Source organism: Suricata suricatta, chromosome X (genome assembly GCF_006229205.1).
Source record: "Suricata suricatta isolate VVHF042 chromosome X, meerkat_22Aug2017_6uvM2_HiC, whole genome shotgun sequence".
Taxonomy (NCBI): domain Eukaryota; kingdom Metazoa; phylum Chordata; class Mammalia; order Carnivora; family Herpestidae; genus Suricata; species Suricata suricatta.
Window position 1 is genome coordinate 106213342 of NC_043717.1, and position 21115 is coordinate 106234456.

The following is a 21115-nucleotide window of genomic DNA, read 5'->3' on the forward strand; positions in this document are numbered from 1 at the left end:
AGGCCTAGTGAACCGTGGTAACTGTTTGGGGTTCTGATCTCAACTTGTGAATGGAAATGAGAGCTGATGCCCGCAAGTGTAGTAGCTGTGCATGATGTCTGAGACTACGAAAGATAGGCCGCCTTCCGTTCTCTGGACTTGGTACCTTTCTGAACTAGACAGGGCCCAGCTGTGGGGTCTGGGCTTTGCAGAATGCCCTAGAGGTTCTCGGTTTTTTTCCCAGACAGTGATAACATTTGCTGAGCACTCTTGTGACTGGCCCAGCGATCTCCTCTCTCTCTCTGGCATTGTTTGTATTGCGAAGGCATAATGTATGTTTGAACATCCTTTAAATGTTGCCACTTTTTCAAATCAGAGAAATGAAGTGTTGTTGATTCAGAAGATAAGGCTATCAAAGTCACTTTGAATTTGTCAGTTCAAGGACTCCTGTGGAGAAAGGTGGATGATTAAGTGTAGTGGCATCTCACACGCCGTGTATATCAATATCTAGTTAAGCTGCCATGGATATTTCATGCTCTGGGCTCTTATTTTGTAAATTAAAAGTTATGATACTCATGAGCAAACTAGGCTACCAAGGATAGGCATTAAGGTTTGGGATGTATTCAAAACCTGTTGACTGTGCTCTTAGATCAGTGCATCTCTTGTAATTCCTTTAGTTATTGCATTCATTTGCATGCCAATTATCTAATTAAGGCTTAACATGGCAGTATTAACATGGGAAAGGAAAGCAACATTTGTACAGCACCTGTTAGGCATTTTATGTACACACTTTGAGTAAGATTCTAATCAAAATCAGGGGAGGGGGAAACCCAATGGACCAAAAGAATCTACCACTTCTGAGACTTCCAGATTATAGTTTGTTTGTTTGTTTACTTATTTATTTATTTTGAGAGGGAGAGAGCATGCATGCAAGTGCATACGTGTGGGGGAAGGGCTGAGGGAGAGAGAGACTCTTAAGCCAGCTCCATGCCCAGCACAGAGCCTGGCGCAGGGCTTGATCTCATGACCATGAGATCATGACCTGAGCCAAAACCAAGAGTCGGACGCTTAACCAACCGAGCCACCCAGGCGCCCCCAGATTATAGTTTAACATGCACTTTCTTGCCTGATGAGGAAGACAGATGTTTTCTTCAGCAGGAAGCATTTCATTCTATAACATTTAAGGGCCTGGAGCATATCTTAGGTATTGTTTGGAAGCTTTTATACTGAACCTCTAATGGGAAGGCCTGAAATGCAACGAGTCACAGAACTATACAGTATTTCTTGAACGTGTGCCTTAGTGTCATTCAAGGCTCTTAATCACTTGCTTTAATTGTTAATGGTTTGCCTTTCAAGCCAGACACCTCTCTTTGTGAAGAGTTTCCTTAAAAGGCTGTCACCTGTGACACAAACTATGAGAAGGCCAAAACGACACCCGCCGTGTGGGACGGAGTATGAGTGAATGAGTGATTCGGTGTGGTGTGGACTTCCCAAAATGTCCTTCAACTCTCCTGTGATCTGGTTACAACGGGGTCTGGCTGTGGGCTCAGGACACAATTATGGTTTGTCTGTGACATATTGGTTAATTCCTTTCCCTTAGAACTTTGTAATATCTGTGAATTCTTAGCCCTAAGCCATTGGCAACACAGAGCAGCTTGAATTCAGTACCTTGCTGTGCAGTGGACTGATTTTTGGAGAGCCTCTAGTTGCTGGTAGCGCTCACAAAAGGACAAGGGAAGAGGATTCTGCAATGCTCAAGTGGGCACGAGTATGATTTCTAATAAGCAAGTTTCCATTTTCTTCTGTATTCCAAATAACTGGCTGGGATCTTAAACCCATTGGGGGTCAAGAAAAGGTTTCTCTGCTTTCTATATGGTATCTGTTTGGGGAGCCTTGGCTTGCATCGTTTTTCTTCTTATTGATAACAAGACAGATCTGAATGACTTACATGACTAATGTTTTTCTCCTTTTGTCTTTTTCTTTTCATATCAGTCACTATGAACAAGACCGCAGTGCCCTTAAAAAAAGGGAATGGGAACGGAGGAATCAAGAAGTCCAGCAAGAAGATGATCTCTTTTCTTCAGGCTTTGATCTTTTTGGGGAGCCCTACAAGGTAGCCGAATATGTATGTAATTTATCTTTCTGTAAAGTGGATGCTTGTTACATTTTTGAACACACTAATCAACATTTAGTCTATTTTGAAAGCATCTGAATTATTTCCAGGAGAATATATTTTCCAAATGAAATATATACATACACTGTATTGGGAGCAATCGCAGGTTTCTGAGGAAGTCTTCAGAGACAAATTCTGTCTGCTTTGGGGAGTACGGTCAGAGTTGAAAGGAACTAGTGAGACTTTCCGTCTCCAAGGAGTTCTTTCCTGCCGAGCACTTCCTATAGCAAACAGTGCCCCCTTGTCGCTTCTCCCCACTCTGGATATCAGCAAGGCTGCCCCTGAAGACTTCATCAGAATGTCAACAGCTAGGTCCCTTTCTCCTCCCAGTCAATGCCATCCATTGCAAGCAAGGCCACTGCTTTCCTCTTCCATTTTATGTTGTTAGCGGCTATTGAGTGGTTTGCATGCTCTTTGAAAATCATTGTTCAAGGAGAAAGGGAAAAGCCAATCATTTTTTCCTGGTGGTTAACCCTAGAGTAAGAGATTGTCTCAACCAGAGGGGGTCGTGTTGCCAGGTTGACATTCTGGTGGTATTCTAGCTAGTTTGCAACTCCAGTAACACTCATACTGCTATGTCTGCAAGTATTGATTTCACAATGGCTGCCTCTGAACTTTCTATTTGGGGTGGGGTTTGGGGGAAGAATCTTGTGGAATTGCTGGCAGCTGGTTGGTGTTTATGGGGATTTAGTAGCAGTGTAATTTTCTGTAATGAAACAAAAATGATGTAAGAGTTAAAACAACAATAGAGAAAATTTTTGACAGTTGTGATTTTCGAAGGGCACCAATTAGAAGACAATGACTTCTAGAAAAGGGAATGATAGCATAGGCACAAATACAACTTTGGGGTAGAGAGTAAACTGGATCGGTGACCAGTGAGACCAGAGTCTTGCTTCCTTGTTCATGATAAGTAGGCACCTCTTGACTGAGGCTCAGGTGTCTTCCAAGTTTGGTGAGTCTAGCCAAGAGAGTTAGGTCACCGAACCTACTACTTTGCAATCTGTCAATAATAGTCCAATCTCTCAAAAAGCATATTTCCTATCTCCACTTATTTAATGTATATAGTGCCTTTGAATGCATGTATTTAGGGATATGATTGGTTTAGCAAACATTTATTGAAGGCCCACAATGTGCTAGTCACATCTTAGACTAGTGTACAAAGAGGAACAAGACCTAGTCTCTGCCCTCAAGGACTTCTTGCCTAGTGGCAGACATCATCATGGTGAGTGAAGGCATGACCATGTGCTGACTGCTACAGAGATAGGCAGGAGAGGTTGGTGGAGATTTGTACCTTGTGCCAAGGAGTTTGGACATAATTCTGAACACGAAGAGAAGTCACTGAGAGCTGTTGAGTAAGGGCATGTCCAGGACAGACAAAGAATTTTCAAGGCAATGTTGGAAGCATGGAGAGTGGGTTCGAGGTAAGGAAACTAGAGGCAGATAAAGAGGCCTTTGTAGTCAGCTAAGGGGAGTTAATGGCAGGCAGGATTTAAGACAGAGCAAGTAGGTTGAAATTCTGAGACTGGGTACCTGGGTGGATGTGGGAAGTGTGTGATGGGAATGAATGATGCCCATATTTTTGATCTGAGAAGGTGGCAGTCTCATTAACGGGCTGTTGAGGAGGAAACAGGGTTGGTGCTTGTGGTGAAAAAAAATTCTGTTTTGATCATGCCAGTGGGATACAAACGGAGAGATATCCAGTAGGCATTGGATGGAGGCATCTAGAGCTCATGAGAGGGGTCGAGAGAGAGAGCTTGGTGTTACCAGGTAGGGGGTGGTGGAAGCTGTCAGATGACTGAGTAAGAGGGACAAAGGGTGAATCTTGGGGGAGCAGCAATATTTAAGCAGTAAACAACGTTGCAAAGTAGAGGCCAGGAAAGGAACCTAAAAAAGGAGTGAATGATCACAGAGGTAGGAAGAGAATGAGGAGAGAATCATTTAATAGAAATTAAGCAGATACAGGGTTTTATGGAGGAAGGATTTGTTGGTTATTTGTGTCCAAGTGGCCAGGAAAGGTCAGGACTGGAATGTGGCTGTTGGGTTTGGTAGTTAAGGGGGAGGGGGTCAGTGACCTTAGGGAGAGTCAACCTTCGGGAGAATTGTTGACAGCGGTGCTCACTTGCAGGTAAGCCAAACTTCCTGGGGTGGGGAGTAAATGGGAAGTGGTAAAATAAAGAAAGGCAGCGAGTTTTTGTGTGAAGGAAGGAAGAAAAGAAGGTAAGTCAGAATTATATGGAAATAAAGAGGCTTTGTTTCTAATAATAAGAGAAATATGAACACATTTAGAGATTGATGGTAAGAACCCGATGTCCATCACGAGGGAGAGGGTGAAGGTCGTGGAGGAGGAGGTACTGATGGGTGGGGCAGGCTCCCAGAGGAGATGCGCAAATGCAGAATCAAGAGTGTGTGAAGGGTGACCAGCGATGGCAAGGAAGTGTGGGAAGGAATATTAGGGTAAGAGCAAGGCAGGAGAGTGAAAGAAAGCCTGGGGGAAGGACAAGATGTTGTGGCCTCCTTTTTTTCTTTTTTCCAGAAAATGGAAGAGAGGTCAAGGATGATAGGTGCCTTGTCCCTTCTTAAGAAAGAGGAATAATCAGATGAGTTTTATGTCTTATCTTTGAATGAGTTAGAAAAATGAGCTTTGATTAAAGAGTAATGCTTAAAATTCAAAATCTACTCCATGCTCAACACTATTATGAGACATAGGACCCTTGCCTTATCTTCCCCCCTTTATAATTTTAAGTCATGTTGAATTAATGGTCTTGTATCTTTAAGGTAAATGCCATCTCTTGTTAACAAGGCCTGTAATACAGATGCATGCTTATTTTTAGATGTAAGCCGTGTATTTTTGAGTAGGCAGTTAAAAAACCTGTTATCAGAATTGTCAGAAGTTTTCAAAAGTCATCTGTGCTGCTATGACAGGGGTATATCAGGTAGGAACACTAGATGGGAATATTAGTCTGGCCCAGGGCCAGGCCTGTTTTGTGATTAGTAGCCTATTGCCTTTATGCTTCTCAATCGGGAAGAGCCTTTGTTCTTCAGTCAAGATGTATAGGAAAGGGATGAAGCTATTGGTTGATGACCTAGTAATTCTTTCTTCCACCATTGCTTTGATGATCAGCTGCTATCTTGTGCTGTGTCCGTGTTTGGGGTTCCCTGGGAGATCACTGGGGAGTATACCTTTCCTTTCCTCTCATATTACGATACTAGAACTGGTGTGCACATCCATAAACTCCCCAGGCCTGGACTAGTATGGATACCCTTGGGGTATCTGCACATGCCAGTGGCCATGGGAGTTTTAGACCTGGCCCACAGTCCACTGGTAGAGATAAGGACCTACCACAACCCTTCCTGAGGGTTGCAGTGGATATGTTTATCAAATCAAAAATCAAAGCTCCTGGTGGTGGATCAGGACTTTCAGGAAACTTCTTGCCATCTTGAAGCCTAAAACGTGGCCTGATCCAATAGTCCAATAGTGTTGGTAGTTCATCAAGTAGCCAATGAATCTCGGTCCCTAAGACCCACTGTCCTTTCTTGGCAGGTAGCAGAAATGGTGATCTCTTTCAGCCTGGCTGATTTCTCTCCATTCTTTGCTTCACCCCTACCATTCCTGGAATGGAAAGAATGTTGACTACTCCTAGATTTGGTTGGTGATGGGTAGCTTCTCTGTGTGGCTGCTTTTTTATTTCATAACTTTCAAATCTGACTTTGTGCTGTGGTGTTGAGAAGGATGTCTTCAAAAGCACTTGAAAACTGTGAAGCACTTTGCCATGTCAGGGTAGTGTGGAAACCCCTGGGCAGGATGAGGACCTGGCGTGTATCAAGTGCCTGCCAAATGCCAGGCATGTGCTGGGCGTTATATGTGCCTGTTTAGTCCTTAGGACAGCCGGAGTGCTTATTTTCTCATGTTGCCCACGAGGAATTTGAGGCTCAGAGAGGTGAGGTGCCTCCTCTCCAGCTTCATATCCATGTAACTAAGTAGTGAATCTAGAGCCAGTTCTGTGTGGTTCAGTATGTGTCATAGGAAGCTGTTTATCCTCCCAAAGGAGGTCAGAAGACCTGATAAGCTTACTTCCTGTGTGACTTTGGTGAAGAAACGTTATTCCTCTGACCTATAGTTTCCTCCTCTCTGAAGTGAATAAGGATACCTGATATAAAAGAATCCCTGATAATAATAATGATGATAAAGCCATAGCAACTAACAATTTTTGGCTCTTCACAGCTCTGCAAGAATGAGGAAAGCAAGGCACAGAGAGATTAAGTGGCTTATCCAAGGTCATTTGGGTTGGGGAGGTAGAACGCAGACTGAGATCAGAGCGGCTCCGTTGACTCATGTGGTTGTTGTAAGGATCAAGTCAAATGAGCCGGGAGACCTTGCTTTGAAATCTGGCAAGTGCTGTTCAAGTTTAAGATACTATCGTTATTATAATTAAAGAAAGAAATAAGAACTTACAGCTTAAAGAGATTAACTGTAAAACTATTACAATTAGAAAAAAAGGAATTACTAAATCACATACATTAGCCGCAATAAAATAAAAGGAAAAAATGAGCCCCCACACTTAAATTATTTTGCTACTTTTATTAAAAAGAAATACCATGGTACAATAGCGTCCTAGCACATTAGTCTTGCAATGAACTTCTACTACTGATTTGTAGATAGCATTAGAAGCAAACTGAGGCAACTTTGCATTTCCTAAAGTAATGAGAGGCAAAAAGCTTAAATGGAGGAGTGCTGTTAGTCATGAGCCACAAACCAGACGTGTAATTTATGCCTGAAAATACTTGGAAAATGCATTTCCTTGATGATGGAGAAATTGCGATTACTTAGAAAGTAATAGCCGCAGAGGTTACCTTTTAAGAATCCGCGAATTATCTAGAATGGGAAGTAAAGAATTGGCCTATTGAAAGAAGCCTGTAATTGATTGAAATGTCTAAATTTCATTTTTACCATGTTTATAATGTCCAATCAAGACTGCCAAGGATACCTTGGTCCTTAATGGGATCACTAAGACTCTGGAGGGCGGAACAGAACATGCGGCGTGAATCACAAGTTGCTGTGGTGTACGAGGAGAGTGCATCGTATAGGTGTGCATAAATGTATTTCTGGCCCCATTGGGTTTTCTATCCAGTGACTTTCATAGCTACATCTTGAGAAATTTAAAAACTGGTTGACAGTTACCCAGTTCTGGTGCTGGAGAGGCAGAGAGCGACTTGGGCGACCTGGACTGTACTAGTAATTCCTTGGAGATTGTTCAATGGTGGACTTTGTGAGGCTATGTGTCTGTGTGTCCTCCGTGCCTCACCCTGCCTCACGACTGATTTGAATTTACCAGTATGTGTCTCCAGCACGGCTATGAGTAATCCCTGCATGCATGTGGATGGATCTTCATCCTTCAATCAGCAACTCAGAAAGTGTCGCCAGTGAACTCAACCCCAAACTGTCTGCTGTGCAGTTCTGCTCACGAGTCCCTCTGAGACAATTGCTCTGTGAGGTAGCTAGTCTAAGCGAGTGGACGTCCCTTCGTTCCTCTACGTCATACCGGCTGTGCCCCTAGGTCATTTGTGCACAGGAAACCCTCACACCTGGACCTATTAGCCTAGCTCCCTACCTCCACATATAGATATGCCTTCACTGAGTTAGACTTTAATGCAACACTCTTGTTTTTAGTCATCATAAGAAAAAGCTGCATGAAGATCATCTTTGCATCTTCTGTGAAATTGGGGCTAAAAAAATGGTTTTATTGTTCAGAAGTTCTTGTAACTGAACCAATGAGAATTCCTAATTACATTTTAGTATCTGAAAACCATTTGTATTATTTAACTACTTAGAATATTTCTGCTTCCATCCATCTGACAAAGAGAATTCTATAAGCTGGGAGCTTTTCTTTTTTGCTTTAGCTACCAGGAAGCTCAAAGTTCAATTTAGTGTTCAATCACAGTAACCAAGGTAGCGTGTTTTTGCTTTTCTGTTGATGTACCTTTTACTCCAAGCTGTTGCAAATCCTTTATTTTGATATAGGTAGGGTATGAATTATAATTTGATTCTGTTCATGTCAGCAACAATTTTTTGAGTAACTGATATGCATCTGACATGCATATATCTTGAGGATATAAAGGCGAACAAATGGGGGTATCTGACTTTTAAGAGCTCATAGTTTTGTGCAGGAAAAGGAATCATTACCCTATATGGTAGGAGGTTGATCTTCTGGACCTGTTAAGAGAACTTTTAATTTTCCTCTGATTTTATTTATGTAGATACAGTTTTAGACATTGGCCAGTTTAGAAGTTCTCCTAATTTCAAAACCTAGAGATGGGAAAAAATCTTAGCATGCATTGGAAACCCAGATCATTATAACAGTAGAAGTAAATAAAGACACGTTAAAACCTAAGCAAGGTTCTCTCCACTGAAGAAAAGATGAGCGTGTCCCCTTTATTTACTGCTAAACTAGCTTGCTTGCAAGCAAATGAGTCTTAAGTTTCTTGAGACTTGACTGTGTTGGCCCAGAGAGAGTGAATTACTTCTCAGGGGATGTGAGGTATTGTGTGGTATTTTTGATATCACAAGTCAAGGTCTGATTCTGTAGAACTCAGTTTCAGTGGAAATTCAATGAACTTTCACTGAAAGTCCAGTAAACTTTCAGTGAAAGTGCAATAAGTTGAACATTGAGCTTCCTGGTAGCTAAGGCAAAAAGGGAAAGGGCTTAGCTGATAGAATTCTCTTTGTCTAAGGGAAGGACGCATATCCAAATTCATCAAAATGAGACAATGTAAAATAAAGGCATTTGAAATGGGAAATGAAAAGAAACAGTTCAGATATTTGAAGATCAGCGGGTATTAGTGTTTATTAAGCAGTCATCTCACCCAAGAGGTAACCTGTTTGAGGGGCCAGAAAAACTTTGCAAGTATTTAAAGCTTGCATCAAATTGATACTGGGCTCTCAGCATGATGCGATCCCTTTGCTTTGAATTTAGGGTTTGAATAGGAGGGAGACTGGTTTTGGCTGTCGCCCAGCTGGTTCGTTGTACAACACCAGCGACGGAGCCCCCACCATCTACAGAGTTTATTCTGGCCTTAGCTGATTTAGGGGCTTCGATACTGATTAGCTAATTTATGCCATTAAAATGGACAAACCTAGGGATTTTTCAGGGAATAAAAATGAGTTCTACCCATCTCTGTCTATTAAATATGCCTTTCAAATGTACTTCTGAAAACGGAGCAATTATTCGGCTGAGGATTATATGGAATGTTAATTGTTTAATCACTGCTTTAGCACCAGTGTTGCGTGTGACGCAGTATCAGATGTTCTTGTGGATAAGAAAACTAAAATGGACATTTATTGGATCTCTAAAATTACCCCTCCCCAACAGCACCCTTTTAGCATATACGTAGCATACTTTCCCTTAATCTCTGGAATCGTATTTCCCTAATTGCCCTCCTTTCTTTGGAAATGTCTTCTATGATTTAACACATGCTGTGAGTTGGATACTGTATCCAGTCTATGGAGACTATGTTAACAACGGGGCCAAGGTCACCAGTTTGATTCCTTCTCTGGTTGCTCCTTCTTGGTGTCCTTTGCTGGCTCCTCTTCTGTTCTCAGTCGCTTAAAGGTTGATGTTCCCCAGGGTTGCCTCCTGAGCCTGACCTTCTCATTCTGTATTTTCTTTCCTGGGTGGTTTCATCCATTTCCAGCACTTCATCCTCCATTCATCTGCACACTCTTCCATCCTCACATACAGAGAACAGCACACAGCCATACAACGTAGGTTTAGACTGAAATCCCAGGCTTGGCTAGGCGCACCCCCATGTATGCCAGGAAATGGGGCTGTGTTAAGGGCATATGAGAAAGCTGAGATGTTAAACATCTATCTTCAGTGGAGGTTTATCCACGGGGAAGTTGGCACCGCCTCCCATGCCTGGAGGGCGTGCCTGTGGCTCCTGGGAGCAGAGGCAACATAGGGCGGGTGTCTTCCCCGTCCATTGGTCCTGCTGCCCCATGGCCCCACAGATGCCAGTACCCTTGTTTCACGGCAACATCTTGGGCCAGGATCGTGCAGCCTAAGCACAAAGAAATCCTTTGCCCTTCTGAATTCAGCAGCTTATTTTGAAAACACCTTTGGCAGGTAAAGGGAATCATAAAAAGTCGCTCTCAGAGATGAACAGCTAAGCTTTTGTCAAAGTCATTTCCAAGTATATAGCTAGCTACCATTTTCTAGTTCTAATAGCTGTGCTTTCCATGCAGGAACTTAATTATTTTAAGAATAACCACAGCCATTTTAACAAGATTAGTATTTCCTACAGGGGAAGATAGCGCCGGTATGTTGATTGCCCACAGAATGATTTAGAGGCCAACATAACTTTGGAAATCTGACTTTGTTTTGATTTACGTAAGCAGCAGTTTGAGTCCTTGAATACAATTTTTTCTGAATCATTGAAAAGACACAGGAGAGCTTGAGTCAGTGTTGATGAACAATTGTACCATTTCAAAGTGAACAAGTATGAATCATCAATACGTAAACACTGTTACCCCCAGAATATGTAGGCAGACACTCGTAATTTATACAGTCCTTTGATTAAAAGGAATTAGATTCGCTTTAGTCACGTTAGCTAAATTAGATGTTGAACTTTTCTAAACCAATATATTCATGATCACACAATTTCACCGACTTCCTTATCCAATGGGCTAAGCCTTTTTCATGGTATAATGTGGCACAAAGGACTGACGTGTCAAGAACAAATATAAGTCGAATGTTCCGTTACAGTTCCAGTGATCACTAAGCTGAAGTTGTTCCTCACGATGGAGAATGGAACAGTTCAGCTCATCTGACCTACAAGAAGTTATTTTGCTAAAAAAATTTTTAACCGATGTAATTTCCAACTTTCTCCCAATGAACATGGTTAAGGATAGGCCAGGGAGTATACAAACGTGAATCACACAGCTCATTCCAAGAGGCTCTTTCAAGAGTGTTATTGATTTTTTTTTCTTACATAGCCCATGAAAAGTATGAAATTATATGGCAGCATGAGAAGTTTAAAGAACCCTATATGCTAGTCTACTTAGGACATCTGTTTGAAACATTAACATTAGGAAACACAAACCTATTCATTCTCTCTCCTCCCACCCCCATCTTTTTGTTATTTTAGACAAACAAAGGGGATGCACTTGCCAACCGAGTCCAGAACACGCTGGGAAACTATGATGAAGTGAAGGATTTGCTAACTAACCATTCTAATCAGAATCATCTAGTGGGAATCCCAAAGAATTCTGTGCCCCAGACTCCCATCAACAAAAACGAGCCGAGCTTTTTCCCAGAGCAAAAGAATCGAATGCTCCCACCTCACCAGGATAACACCCACCCCTCCGAACCAATGCCTCCACCTTCTGTCGTGATACTGAATTCCACTCTAATACACAGCAACAGGAAATCAAAAGCTGACTGGCCACGAGATAGTCATAATTCTAGCCTCGTACCAGCCAGCCAGGCCAGTAGCCAGCCAAGTAAGATGCCGCCACCTGCACAGGACCAGCCCCCAGCCCGACTGGAAGACTTCTTCGTCTACCCAGCTGAACAGCCTCAGGTCAGAGCCGTTGAAGAGGCAAACCCATCTGCAAAGGAAGACAGTAGCCTTAAGTCCAGTGGAGGGGATACTTTCAAAGAAATCTTTCAGTCCGTCTCACCGGAAGAGCCTGAATTTACCGTGCACGCTCCTGGGTCTCCCCTAGTGGCCTCCTCTTTGTTAGCTCCCAGCAGTGGCCTGTCAGTTCAGAACTTCCCACCAGGGCTTTACTGCAAAACAAACATGGGGCAGCAAAAACCAACCGCCTATGTCAGACCCATGGATGGCCAGGACCAGGCACCGGACATCCCTCCGACACTGAAACCTTCCATCGAATTCGAGAACAGCTTTGGGAATCTGTCATTTGGATCACTATTGGATGGAAAACCCAGTGCAGCCAGTTCAAAGCCTAAACTGCCAAAGTTCACGATTCTCCAAACAAGTGAAGTAAGTAATGTTTAAAGTTTTGTTTCTTTCTTCTTCTTCTTCTTTTTTTTTTTTTTTAGTTCACTGCTCTGAACTCTATAATCAAATATTCACAAGCGGCTCTTATTTACCTTCTTGAGCCACAGATGAGACTCTTCAAGGTCAGAGTCTGAGTCTCGATCTTCTGTGGCTTGTGACTTGACTGATTAACATTCTGCAAATACAGTGAAATCTCCATAATGTGGAATTGCAGCAGACAAGGTCAGTCTGAGTGAATGAAAATTTGGACTTATAAAATAGTTTCAGAGAGTGCGCCTGTAGTAATATGTACAGATGAATGACACTGGAGATTATAATTGGTTGTAAGCAGTCTGAGGTCCCTGAAAAGATTGTGAGCCACCATAGGCCTTCACTAGCAAATAGCATATCATAAGCATAAAACAGAGAAGTTCCTTAAGGTACAAGAACGTACAAGTGTGATTTGCTGGCATCGGAAGTGGAATCTTAGTTTCTTGAGTGCTTGTGGGGCTATTCCTTGGCAAGATCCTAACGTTATCCTCCATATCCCTCAATCCTCCCTTCTGCACCACCTTCCTCCACAGGTGCCTACGTAGCCCTCTTATACTACCTTGACCCCTTCTGTCAAAGCCAAAGGCATTATGCTCAACCACAATGCCACTGAATTTAGAATGACTAACTGTCCTACCCATCTCAGGAGTCATTGCCTTATAAAAGAGAAGTCAGAGGGACCAAAGCCTCTCCCAGAGGAATGAATCACTCATAATGATTGGATCCCAGGCCTTGTGGTCCCTGGGTGGGGGACATATATTGGGTGCCCTCAGACACCACCATGTAAGCGGCTGCCGACTTCTCCTCAAGACTTGATTGGAAGAAGCCACTGCTTTTAGATTGGATTCATGTTACTGGTGCCGAAAGGCTTCAAAAGACACAGAGGAAGAAAGTAGGTTGAAATTCTTACTCAATAGGAGTCACAGACAGTCTGTGTGAATTGTTGCAGATTCCAAGTTAGTGGTGTCTCAGAGAAGTCTGACCCTGTGCACCTCTAGCCTTTCCGCCATCATCTGTACTCAGCAGATGCGGGGGTTTCAGAGGACGACGGGAACACAAAAGAAGGGGAGGAGTGGGGCTGTGAGTTGTATTTTACAAATGCATGTTTTTAATACTGTTTGACTTCTGAGGCACTTTTGCTTCTGGTCTCATCATTCATCAAGTCTTGTCAAGCTTCCTCCTAAGTATCTCCCCAGCCCGTCACCTCTTTATTCTCACTGCCTTTGGAGCACCTGTGGGCACCTGTGAAAGCCCCTCCTATTTGCTCTCCCTCCCTCTAGTGTCACCTTTTTTCCAAACCATCTTCCATTCAGGCTGACCCGGTGGGCAGATGTAGCCACGGCACCCCCTGCTTTGGATTCTTCAGTGCCTTCTCATCGCTTCCAGGACAAGGTCCAAATTTCTTAGTCCTGCATACAAAGCCCTTAATGCTGATCCCATGCCTCTCCTGTGACTTCACATTTCATGACCTCTTCATATGCAGATGTAATCCCAGCCACGTGGAGCTTGCTTTCGTGCCTGCTGTGCTCTCAGCCTAGAACATCTTTCCCCACCCTCCCTTGTCTTCTGGTGAAGTCCTGTTCCTCCTTCAGGTGTACTCTGCTGGTCTTTTCTCTGTGGAAGCCTCCCTGATTCCACCAGGCTTACTATAGACTGCTCCCTCTGGACTCCTCTAGCGCCTTACGTACATCTTGACTGGCACTTACCTCATGTATTGTAGCTACTTGTTGATGTGTCTCAATCCGCTGTTAGACTGTGAGCTCCTGGAGAGCAAGGAATGTCCCATTCTTCTCTGTATCCTAAGTGTCTCACAAATACCTGGTTTATGGTAGAGACTTAATAAATGTTTGCTGAGTGAATGAATTTCAAATTTGGTCACCTAAGTACATTTTCTAAGCCAGGATGTTAAGCAACTCACATGGACAAAGGGAAACAGTTGCTAGAAAATCCATCATTAATTATACCTCTTTAATTGTACCCTAATTGCCTGTGTCTTGGTCTTCTCTGCTCCTGCACAGTCATTGGGAAATCCTAATCCTAATTTCTACCGGATGACTTCACACAGGATTGTAATACTTAAAATCCAAAAGGAAACGTGCATTGGAGAGGAGTATAATGAGAGGCTGGGATGTCATTCTTGTCCCTTCTCTTGCCCTGGAATCTGGTATTGTTCCCCCCTTCCATGGTGGTGCCATCACTCAAGACTGGTCTGAGGTGCTACTGGCCCATCAAGAGGTCTGTCAGCCTGTGCCCATACCTCATTAGCAGAGTGATGGGTCACAGACCTAGTGAGATTCACTCTGTTGTAATCCCGTCTCTTATACATTCACAACATGGCTGACCCAGATTCAGAAACTACTTCATGCTTTTTCTCAGCGCTCTGGTGCACCAATGAGAGGTACATTTCCGAAGAGAGTCTGAGCTGTCTTCAGCTCTGGAGACGATGATCCAAGGAGCAGCCTCTGTGCACACAGCCTTTGGTGACAGTACAAATAGACTTTGGTAGAGCCTTGTATGAAAAATGGGTCAGGAGCAATAGAGTCATGATGAGAGATCAGTGAAGAAAGTACTTATTTTAAAATATAGGTCTCAAGGAAGGATTTGAAAGAGGGGTAGACAGAAGCTTAGGGCCCGAAAGTCAGGAGAACATCCTGGCTTCAAGGGTAATATGAAAACCCAGGGTAGGAGGAAAGGAAACGAAAGTTCTGAGAGCCTGACAGGGAGCTTAGAAGGGTGTAGATTAAAACATGGGCATAAATATAGACGGGGTGGAGCATTATGGAGTTTCGCACCTAATGGAATTTATGTGGCTAAAACTCTGACCAAGTCTGGAAGTTCACCCTATTAAATCTTGATGCACTTTTCAAAAGCACTTAGCATTAGAATTCAGCCCCGGTCCCTGGCGCCGAGAGGTCCAGGCATTGGGTTCTGGGTCCCCAGTCAAAGTAGCCATCATTGATGAGTGGCAGCGTTACTTGGAGTTATTACTTAAAAGGGCTTGTCCAGAGAGCAGTCACAGGGTCTCTTAGTGTATTCCCATCTGTGTCCCTGGTTCTAATGAGAGGAGGTCAACCTATATGTTAGGGAAGTGCATTTAGGAGCAGTGGGGCTGAATGAGCAGGAAATAGACTGCATTCGAAGATACACAAATAAGCAGATACTAATATAGTTGTGAGTTGAGAGACACAAACTATGATTGAAATGATATGAGCACGTGCGTGTGCCCATGTTTGTTTACGTGTCTGTGCTTATGGGGAAATGTTAATTATGACCCATCCTTGACATATTTCCTTGCTTCTTAGAATTTCTGAATAAATAATAAAGATTCTAAAAGTCTAACCAACTTTATTGCAAAAGGTCAGCTTTTCAACTGAAGCATGCTTTTGGAACAAAATTTGCTTAAAAACTTCGTTTTACAGAATTTACTAACATTCCAGGCAACCAAAAAAAAAAAAAAAGACTGATGTGTTCTGCAGTTGAGCTTAGAAGAATTTTCTGGGAGCTGCATCTGAAAACAGTAAAAGACCTATTTATATCAAGTGGAAACTGAGGGTACTTGCAGATGGTCTTTTATTAGGAAATGAAGTTAATAAATGTAGCTTTATGCGTGATTTCATTACATACATTTTGGCTTATGTTTCTCATTAGGATACAAATCGCTTCATGTAGATAGCTTTGCATTTTGGCACACAATTTGTTGTTAGTATTGTTTGGGAAGTAAATGATTGCACGCAAATGAAAGAACTAGTGACAGGTATGAAGTATCTCCATCCTAAGTCAATAAGCTGTCATAAGTCCAATACTAATGTGTGGAGTGTCATTACCATGAAAGATCATTTGCCTTACAAACTGCTCTTGGCTGTGACCCTAAGGCTATCTGAGGCTCCAGTTGCCTCCAAATTAGGAATCCCTTAGAAAAGTTTGATGGAACTCATATGCATGGTGGGATCTGGCGTTCGCTGCTCTTAGGGGCTAGTTTTGTCAACCAGCTGCAAAGTTGTTACTCACATTTGTGACTGTGCCCATTTTGTTGTGTATCTTATGCAGAGAACACTGTGGGTATAATTAGCTTTATTTATTGTGAGGTAGATGGGAGGCTCAAGTCCCTTGTGTGAGAACCACAGAGGATGCTGGGAACTTAGCATTCATGTGCGGGATATGCCCAGGCAGCTCCACAGGAACCACTGAGGCAGCTCCTTCAGGGAAGATTGCTGTGTGCAACTGGGCTGAGCATTTTTCACTCAATGTGCATCACCAGTTTATTTATTTTGGAGCCCATTCTCATGGAAACAAAATAGTATCCAGTCTAAGGCTATAGGCAGTCTTCTTCCCACCCCATTGAGACCCAGTGGAGATACCGGTGGAAGTCCTTGCACGTTCAGGATGCCAGCCCAGGCCTCTATCTTAGCATTCAGTCCATACAACCATAGAATTCAGAAAGCTTTGTATAACCTCTGTCAGTCCATTGCTACTGGTTGCTTTTCTTTTATGCTTTTTGATGAAGGCTTCCAATGGCATGCTGTCATTGGTATTAAAATTCATTTTCCTTATCACATGTCTTCATTCCGTGTCTCCCTAAGCTGACTGAAGTGACTGAAGTGGCCCCAAGGGAGCATCTGAGAAGGAAAACCAATAATACAGGTGGAACACGGAACCTTGCATTGTTTGTGATGGAGAGGTCAGAGGTACTAGGTGATTAGGAAGGTGTTAGGGTGTTTCAGCAGCCATTGACACAGAGGAGCTACCCCAGGAGGTCTTACAGAGATAGGAGACAAGACAAATTTTGAACTTGACCTTGAATCCTGGGTGAAGAGGGATCAGGAGGGTAGTTCATACTTGTGCAGATTAGGGATGGGTGGAAAGTATGGCAGGTACAAAAAAGGGAGGTAGAACATACAAAATACGTTCTGAAGATAGGCCAGTTTGTCTGCAGCTGTGGGGTTATGGCACCAAAGTAAGATAGGGCTCGAAAGGCTGCGTCGTAAGTGTCTTGAGTGCCTGGGCAATGTGGCAACCAGATGGTAATGGTGAACTTGAAACTTGGCTTTCCCAATGGGTTCATGTGCATGTGTTGCAACCTAGGGGCTCTCTCAAGCCAAGTGCTCTCACCAGTTCAAGCAGTAACTTCCAAGCTCTGGTATTTTCTACCCCCTTTCAAGAAAGCACATCTCCTTTCTGGGGTGCCTGGGCATCTGGGTCAGTTAATTGTCTGGCTCTTGGTTTTGGCTCATGGTTCATGAGTTTGAGCCCTATGTCGGGCTCTGAGCTGACAGCACGGACCCTGCTTGGGATTCTCCCTCTTCCCCTTTCTCTTTGCCTCCCCTGCTTGAACATTCACTCACTCTCTCTCAAAAATAAATAAATAAAAATTCTTTAAGAAAAGAAAGCACATCCCATTTCTTGCTCTGTAGACCTCAACTTTTCATCAACATGCTTTCCCAAGGCTGTGCTGAAATGGTTGTACTCAACCAAACTCTCCTTCCTGGGTGCGCCTGCCCTCCATTGCCCCTGTCTATCCATTTCTCATCAGCACTAGGCAAACTGAGGAGTAGAGCTCCACTTGGGCTTGGTGAAGGGTCTTGTAGATTCCTGGTTTTCTGTGTGGCTTTAGTGTTCCTTTACATTTCCTCGAGTCCTGTTCTTTAGCATCTTTATTTTCTCTTGTAGGGCTGCATGAAAATGCTTCTAGCCATCAGCGTCCTGATTTCCACATCGCATGTTTGCAACGAATTGGGCTATTTGGTTCAGCACAACGGTCTTGGTGTTCTGTGCTTTTAAATCCCTTGTCACTTTTAACATTCTTTTGGTTGGAAAGAAGCCAAAAGATTGATTTATTCTTCTTCCACTAAAAACAAAAAACCAAAACAAACAAAAAAAACCCTTTTATTCTTACACTATGCAAATTTAAGTCATCCTTCCTAATGATACATTTTAAAACATCACTGTTCCTTAATAATTTCAATGAATCTTCAGGAGATGGCTGAAAGTCAATCTTACTTGAAGGAATGTGTGGTATACTAGCAAGTATAGTTTGGACAATGTCTGCTGAGCTGTGAGTTCCACGTCTGGCCTTGACCTGCTCTATAAACGTGAGCGCAATTTTGCCTCTCTTTACATGGGGAGTTCCGAACAGCTCACCAGGGACGTTTCTTCTAGCTGTACATCTCTGAGTGCGTAATTTGCCTTTGTGTTGAGCCCAAACCTGCCTTATTTGTGAAGTAACTTCAGCCATTCCCTTGTCATGCACACCCCGCTAAAAGTGTGGGGGCAGCGGGGAGGGATGGGAACTCTGCCTGCACACCTCTTACTGTCATCCTTCCAAGCAGCTGGGGATGTTTTCAGACTAGGGAAATAGGGGAAAGCTAGAACTGGATATTCTTTGGGGATTGGATACTAGTTCAGCCTGGATTGAACTCATTTTTTAAAAAAGATAAACAGCTATATGCTGTATTTCACTGGAAAATACCAAGCTGTGAACTCAGGAAATAGCCTCTTAATCCTTTTGTCACTACCCACTCATATCATGAAAGATGGAGAACTTCTATTTTCACATTACTTCTTGAAAAATATTTTGACAGATTTGGTATGTAGTAAAGTGATAAGCTTTTGTTACGTGTGTTCCAAATCATCCTGTTATCACTGGATATATTGATTAGCTTAGTACATTCTGAGCCAGTCATAAAAAACAGGCTACTCACATTCTGTGTTAAAGAATAAGAAAAATTGACAAGTAGATAACCATATTGATTCAGCCCAAATAGTGAATGCAAAGGGCTTTGGAGAGGAGTTATAAACTCTTTATGGCTGCTATAAGTCTCTTTAGTATTTTTTTAATTGATGTGAAAACAAATAATCTTTAATTAACCATCTTTTTAAAAAGTACTGTGCTTTGGTTACCAAGTGAGTTTATAATATAAGTGGCAATAATAAAAACCTATTACCTTTATACTTTAAAATTCACAAATGCTTTCACATACATCATCTTATCTTCATGTTATTGAGGTGCAATTGACAAGTAACAATTGTGTATGTTCAAGGTATACAGGTGGATGTTTTGATATACATAAACGTTCTGAAATAACCTCTATGATTGAGCTAATTAACATATTCATCACTTCCACTAGCTGCTGCGTTCTGAGCATGTGGTGAGAACACTTAAGATTTATTCTTTTAGCAACTTTCAAGTAGTGCTTGAACCATAGTACTGCTAACTGTGCTCAGCATGTTGTACATTAAGTAGCTCTCTAGAATTTACTCATCTTGCATAACTGAAACTTTGTACCACTTGACCAACATCACCCCAAATCCCCCTCCATGTAGCCATCTTATTTGGATCCAACTCTAAGAAGAGTCCAGAATTATTGTCATCTCCTTTGTATAGCTGCAGAAGTGTAGTTTCAGAGAGACTAAGAGTTTCATGTCTAAAGTCACATGGTCAGCAAGTGACTCTGCTGGGACTAGAAGCCAGGTCTCCAGTGCCATTTCCACAATGGCATTTGGTGTTCAGTGTGCTACTGTATATGTATGGGTTAATTTTCCAAAAGTAGCTTCTCTGCTGGCACATAGGGGCAGGAGAATAATGAGCTGAATCCAGCTTAAGTTGAAATTCTCTTGCTGGGTTCATATTTCAAAAGTATGGGGCCAAGCATACCAAAAGAGCAATTTTTCTTGTGGTATTACAGGTTACAGTCATGTGTTTTTCATTTACAAATATGGTGAGAAGTAGTGTTTTTGCAATATTCCTAAATGAGTAACATATGACACAACTTGTTAGAGGACCTTTCCTTGGTTCATAAAGTTTCTGAGTTTTTGCCTATTTGGTAAGATGACTTTAGCAGAGTGTTCAGACAACATAGCTAAAATCTTTCTGCAGCCAAAACGCAACCACCGAGTAGATAAGCCTGAGATGTGAATGAGAGGTCAGTAAAATGCGGGCATATGAATGATTGCCATAGAAGTTACGAGTTACACTTCCCTCAAATGTTTGAACTGCGCGCCCCCCGCCCCCAGCCAGGCAGACTGAAACAACTTGCAGGTCATAAGATTGCAAGAGTAGTTAACAAAGAGCAGGTAGGGGGCCGGGCTTTTCCTCATAGATGCTCCATGGGGGCGTCTCCCTGTTCGTCAGCGTAAGAATGCAGGTCATCCATGGACTACCTACACAGAAAGTCACTGTGAGAATAAGTGAGCTAAGTAGCTGTGAAATGGCTTTGAAAAATTTACAAGACTCCAGGAATGGGAGATGTATTGGTTTTCTGTAGATGCCCTAACAATGTGTCATAAGCTGGACAGCCTAGAACAACGGAAATGTATTCTCTCCTAGTTACGGAGGCTGGAAATCCAAAAAGGTGCCAGCATGGCTGAACTCTGTCCACTTTTTCTACAGGGGAATCTTTCCTTGCCTCTTTTAAGGTTCTAGGTGGTCCGTGGCTAGTGGCATTATTGCTCTCATCTCTGCCTTCATCTTCGCCCGTCTTCTCTGTGTGTCTCTCCGTGTCCTCTCCTTTCCTTGTAAGGGCATCAGTCATCGGATTTAGGGCCTGCTCTATATCCAAGATGATTTCATATCTAGATCCTTAACTGATTACATCTGCAAAGGCCATATTTCCAAAGAGTCACATTCTGAGCTTATGGGTAGAGATGAGTTTTGCGGGGGGGGGGCCACCGTTCAACCCACTCTGAGAGGGGTCATTCTTCTACATCCCAGACCAAGAATGGAGGGAGGCCAGGCAGCGTTTATTGTGAAAAACTCAAGCCGGTCCTTAGTTAGGGAGATGGGCACCCCATCTCAGAACCGACTTCAGGTTTAGTCCCCCATGGTTTGGGGCCCGATTCTCTAAACTCTTCAATTTGTGCCTATGTAAAAGATAATTTCTGTGGATAAATGATGTAAATACAAGTGTGGAAAAGTGT

The 21115-nt window shown here is 42.8% G+C and overlaps 1 protein-coding gene across 1 annotated transcript in view; it reads left to right on the forward strand.

The window, feature by feature from the left end:
* The first annotated feature begins 1976 nt into the window (after nucleotides 1-1976).
* The window catches only part of AFF2 (AF4/FMR2 family member 2), a 307058-nt gene continuing 287919 nt past the window's right edge, over nucleotides 1977-21115 (forward strand). The window contains exons 1-2 of the mRNA XM_029930698.1: nucleotides 1977-2092; nucleotides 11294-12154. Coding sequence (XP_029786558.1) covers nucleotides 11477-12154 — 678 coding nt within the window. The 5' untranslated portion in view covers nucleotides 1977-2092; nucleotides 11294-11476. The remainder of the gene's footprint in view (nucleotides 2093-11293; nucleotides 12155-21115) is intronic.